Here is a 5594-nt window from a genome sequence, read left to right as displayed (position 1 = left end):
GTTGTGGCATACATTCAACCTCGTCGGTGTATACACTAACAGTGTAGGAAAGATTAATCCAATTGATTATATACTTTAAAGATTAAAGTGAAACAAATTTTATTTACGTAGGATAGATTTTAAAATTTAGGGACTAGAGTGTCTCACTTTGAAATTTGGGAACCAAAGTGAAAATCTAATATAGTTAAAGGGAGTAAAGTAAAATTAGCCCTATTTTCTAGAGTTTATTTTAAGTTATTGTTTTTGGACATGTTTTTTCATCTTGTCAACATGTTAACCTTGATAAATTAGAAACTTTTAACTGTGATGAGGTCAATGTTGGATATATCAAAGGGGAGAAAGAAAGCACATGGTTGTTGGGAGGAAATATGTGTGCTGTAAACCCATATTGCAAGTAAGGGAATACATATTTCAACAGAAGCTGCCATTTGCTAGAGACGCACTATAATTTCTGGGTTTTGTGAGCTCCAAATATCCATCTTTTCCACTTTCTTGATATTTGAAGTTTGAAGTATCATATGTCCGTAGTCTCCACCCAATGATGGTTCTTGGTTAGGTGCCGTGATAGTCCTTCAACACTACAGTTTCTTGGTCATGCCTTGTCATTTTCTTGGCCAACTCTCTAATTTGTAAGCTGTAAAAAATTATTAAATGATCCTTGAACATATACAATCCCTCAAAACATCAACTTCACAAACAAACAAGCACTTAAGATGCCTTAATGGGAAATGCTTACATTTTGTTCAACGTATAAAATATTAACAACTGATGATGATGATACGATGTTTTTAATTTGATCAATTCAAATGTCCAATCTATTTATCATATACAGGTTAATATATGTAAAAAACTTTACTCGGTGGGATAACTCTCTATTTTAGTAGTTGCTTGTGGGATGTTTTTCAAAAAATTTTACCATAGCACCTTTAGTAAAATGAGTTCACAGCTATAGTCATTAGCGGAACCAAAAATTCATGAGAGTTGGGGAGTAATACTAGAAAAGATATACATTAAAAGTATATCTTAACTTGGGGAGAGGGAGAGGGCAAACTCTAATTTTTATAAAGATGTTACTAAAATATATTAATATTTTAACGACATGTAAAGGAATTTTTTTTTGGGATGACAGTTCCCCCCCCCCCCCCCCCCCCCCAAAAAAAAAAAAAAGAATCTGCCAGTGACTATAATTATGGAAGTAACACATTTTCTTTGAAGGGAGAAATTTCGTGCAAGTATAGACTTTGAAGTTAATTTGAAAATTTTTGAGGGGCAAAAAAGTTTTACTCATCGAGGATATCATTGAAAACTTTTAAAAATTGAGGAGAAACAAACCTAAATTTCTAGAACTTGGTGCCGATGGCACCTGCAGCACTAGGCCTGTCCTTGCATGAAAAATAGTGAAAAGATGGTTGGAGAACGAAGAACATTCTAAAAAAAAAACCCCCCTTCTGTCTTCTACATTCGAAGAGTTTTGCAGCCCTGATTCCTGTTAAGTAGTACAAGTAGAACTGCTCCTGGGGCTGACCTTTTATTAGGAGTATATGCTTGAGTAAAGCAGAAGGATAAATCCAAGCAAATTGTTCTAAGAGCTTCAATTACATGAGGGTCCTATCTATACATAGTGGATGGTAGAAAAGATGATTTGAAGAATATACACCAAAAGGACAGAAACCAGTTCAACCAGATATGTACAAACATTTTGTCTTATAGACAGAAGCAGAAAAAGTTTTGGCAAAAGTAAGAAAAGAACCTATCATATTGTGTATAAGATCAAAAATTCCAAGTGACCCCTGTGCCTGCCAAAAAAAGACAACAATGATGTTGAGTTTTCCTTGTCGACCATTTCTCACAAGATTCCATCTAACTCTGGATCAAAAACTTGCTGTACAGAAAATCAAATTCTGTTTCATCATAGAATCTTTGTGTCACCGCACTTTGGTTAATAAAGTTTTCTAATTATAGGATTAAGTGTTTACCTATAACAGCTAAAGATTGAAAGACTGGCAACTATGATAAATGGTAGTATGAGATTATTATTGAAAGAGTCATGGTTATTATACCTATGTCAGGTTTGAAACTAAACAAAAAAGAGTATATTAATCTGACATGACAAACAAGAAGATTTGTTCAACAACTGAAAAACATGTTTTGGAAGATTGTGTCAAATTCTCACTTCACCAAGTAACCAAACGTGTCAAAAATTCATCCCAATTCGCCAAATGGAAGTACTTGAAGCAAAGGAAGCTTTCTACACGCTTCAATATCAAATTATAATACAACTCCCCAATGACATGGTTATCAATTCCTGAATTAAGTGACAGAAGGGACCATATGATAGGCCGTCCAACTAAAAGACCAAGGACTTTTTCTTTTCTTTTCTTTTTTTATCCAGTTTTCAGATAATACCAAAAGAAAAAGACTTTTACTGAGGCTTAGGGGCTGTTTAACTTTTTTTTTTTTTGTATGGACCAAAACTCGATAGTGAGGTTTATATCTCATCTTAGTAGTAATCTTGGCGTTACAGAAACTTTTGTTTAGGATAAGAAATGGAATGAACCCAAAATCGTTTTATGAGGGAACTGAGTAACATGATTGAAGAAAATCAGTGACATTATTCCAATGTCGTATCTGCGGAAGAAGGGCGAAGAGAATACATGGTCGAAGGAAGTTTTTGAGAGTTGTAAAAGATGAATACAAGAAATATGGCCAACAAAAGTCACTGGTAATTTCTGCAGATACAGCCAAGTGCTTCAAAAAAGTTCATCAATTTAGGCAAATAAAAGAATGCAAGAACAAATACATATTCAATCAAAAACAAACTGAAAGTACCTTATACAAATCCCTGTGATATAAATAAGGAATGAATGACAAAAGAAAAGTTAACTATTGTTAACCACCCAATGGTATAGTATCAGATAAATAGAACTCTACACTACAAACCAGCAAGGTTTTCTTGACGAAGCTACCATTTTTGAATACAGATTTCTAGCCTAGGATGCCTGAATTGTCTCTTTGCTCCGCCTTAAATGAGGGCATTGAGCTACAGAAGAATAAAACCAAAGCAGAGTTTGAATCAAGATAAAGTAATGTCTATCGACTTTGTACAGCAATTCCATTGTTAATGAGCTTTGATCAATCAATTCAGTGGAATGGAATGAGAAAGAACATACAATCAATGTGTGTGCCCTTGAGCTACTAGTTTCTTTGTTGGCCCAACGCATGCACTTACATTGTAAAAAACAAAAAGGAAGCGAATTAATTCAATGCGATTTGAAAGCAAGAGAAGCTACAAACATGAGCTTCGCTTGGTTACCGAATCACTAAGGGACCTCAAATGGCCCTTTGGAAAAGCATTACAGATTACAGAGAGGTACAAAAAAATGGATCACAGAACTGTAGCATTCCCTTCAGAATGTTTGTCTGAAGTATTTTCGCTGACTGTATGGTTTCTTGATAGTTGCGAAGCGCCAAGTTTGTCAATGCCGCGGACCAGAGACAGATTGCTTTTTCTGCCAACGAATTTTTCACTTTCAAATCTGCAACTAAAACCACCAGACTCAGGTTGCTCACAAGGCTTAATCCCACTGTTGTCTTCTGGAAATTCAGACTCCCCATGAATCCCATTCAATAAATCCATCAAATTACTTCTAAATCCCAAATCAGAGTACACTCTCCGTGAATTTCTCAATGCTCTTGCAAGTGATGCACCATCTTCTCCATCCAAATTCCCTTGCTCATCCCCCTTTTCCTTCACATTCACATTATTACTCCTTGACTCGACAGGTCTCCCAACAGTCTCAACCATCAAACAAGGATTAGTCAAACCATTCCAAGAATGCAAGGGGACCAACTTACTCAACCCACTCAAACATTCAACCACCTCCTTCATCGTTGGCCGCCTCTCCCTACAAGACCTCACACATTTTGCGGCAACTACCGCCAGCTGCTTCCTCACCAAAGGGTCCCTAGGGGGTGGAATCCTAGGATCATAAATAGACACAAGCTTCCCTCTCCTAATCAATGGAATTGCCCAATCCACGATGGAAGGCGGTGAATGCCCCACATCAATAGCCTTCCTCCCACTAATAATCTCCAACAGCAATATCCCAAAACTAAACACATCAGTTTTAGTACTCAAGTTATCAGGGGTCACATAACCAGGATCCAAATACCCCATTGTACCTGCCGGGGGAGTTGACCTCAATCTATAATCGTCAACATGGCATCTTAAGGCTAGTCCAAAATCGCCTAACCGGGCATTAAAATTCCTATCTATCAACACATTGGCAGACTTTATATCACGGTGAATGACAGGGGGACTTGATGAATGAAGAGTATCGATAGCGTTTGCAGTGTGTAATGCCAATTTTATTCTTCTACCCCAAGTGGGAGGGCGAGAATTCGAGTGCAAAACATCATAAAGAGTACCATTACTCATAAATTCAACAACTAAAAGGCGACCATGAGAATCACTATTAGTAAAACCAACAAGATTTACCAGTCTTGGACTCTGCAGCTTTGACAGAATATCAATCTCATTCTCAACTTCTGAATTCTCTGATGTGGAGGAGATTCTTGACCCTCTTGCAGGCTTCTTGATGGCAACCAAGCGCCCACTGCGAAGAACCCCTTTGTAAACTAGGCCATGGCTACCTCTGCCTAACAGTTTCTGCTCAGAAAAGCCATTGGTGGCTGCTTCAAGATCACTGTAGTCAAATTCTTGGATCTTGACAGGCTTCTCTTTTGTTTTTTCTTGGGAATTAACTTGATGGGCTTTCTTAGACGAAGCTGGAAGGTGAGAATTGGAGGTTAAAATTGCTGATTCTGCTTTACATGATAGATAGCCCATCAAGACTGAATGCTTTTGCCTATGGTGCAAGCCAAAAACAAAAACGTTGCCTTTCAATAAAAGCTTTTATGGGGTTTTGGAGTAAAGAAAGAAAGGTTTTTGGGATTGCAGTTTGGTGACAATTTGATGATGGTTTGTTGCCCTTGGCAGTATGTAAATTGGAAAAGGTGGGAAGGAAGCAGAAGGGGAGAGATGGGGTGGATGCAGGGTTCAGGGGTGGTTGGCCCTGCCTTTTATTAAAATGGAATCCCAAGATTTTGCCAGGATTAATATGGCTGGAGCCAAGTTACAGTTTTTGCATTTATTAGAGAAGGGATTATCAATGGGTGTTAGATTGTACATTTGTACCGGTTGGTATACTAAATTTATACTAAAATATAAAGTAATATATATATATACATTTTTCTATAATTATTAGTGAAATTTAGGAAATGGAAATAGAGAAAATAGATTTTGAACTATACGTGGGATCTCACCCTTTACAATTAGATCAACACTTTCTTGATGTAAATATATATTATATTTACTATTTTTATTTAATTTCAATTAATTAACACTTGAACCTCGAGTACCCAGTCATAGAATTTAAGAGTAAAGGGGGGAATTTTTTCCCACAAAAAAAAAAAAAGATTGGGGTGATTTTTAGTGGTGACCAAAGTAGAAGGGAAAAAGAATGAAGGTGAGGTTGTGGTCCCAAGGTCAATATACATAGCTGTTAACCTTACTGGAGTGAAACTCTGCAAGG

General features: G+C 36.8%; 1 protein-coding gene across 1 annotated transcript; it reads right to left on the bottom strand.

Annotated features, from left to right (window-relative positions):
- Nucleotides 1–3110: 3110 nt before the first annotated feature.
- On the bottom strand, nt 3111–5123 carry LOC113732397 (serine/threonine-protein kinase-like protein At3g51990). Its single transcript, XM_027258119.2, has one exon. It carries the CDS (start codon nt 4847–4849, stop codon nt 3386–3388), a length of 1464 nt encoding a protein of 487 aa, XP_027113920.1. The 5' UTR covers nt 4850–5123; the 3' UTR covers nt 3111–3385.
- Nucleotides 5124–5594: the final 471 nt, after the last annotated feature.

The sequence above is a fragment of the Coffea arabica genome, chromosome 2e (genome assembly GCF_036785885.1).
Source record: "Coffea arabica cultivar ET-39 chromosome 2e, Coffea Arabica ET-39 HiFi, whole genome shotgun sequence".
NCBI lineage: Eukaryota > Viridiplantae > Streptophyta > Magnoliopsida > Gentianales > Rubiaceae > Coffea > Coffea arabica.
Note: the sequence above shows the minus strand (reverse complement) of the source record. Positions and strands in the feature narration are given on the sequence as shown.

Coding starts and splice junctions, on each gene's coding strand:
- LOC113732397 (XM_027258119.2), bottom strand. CDS start 4,849: ATGGGCTATCTATCATGTAAAGCAGAATCAGCAATTTTAACCTCCAAT.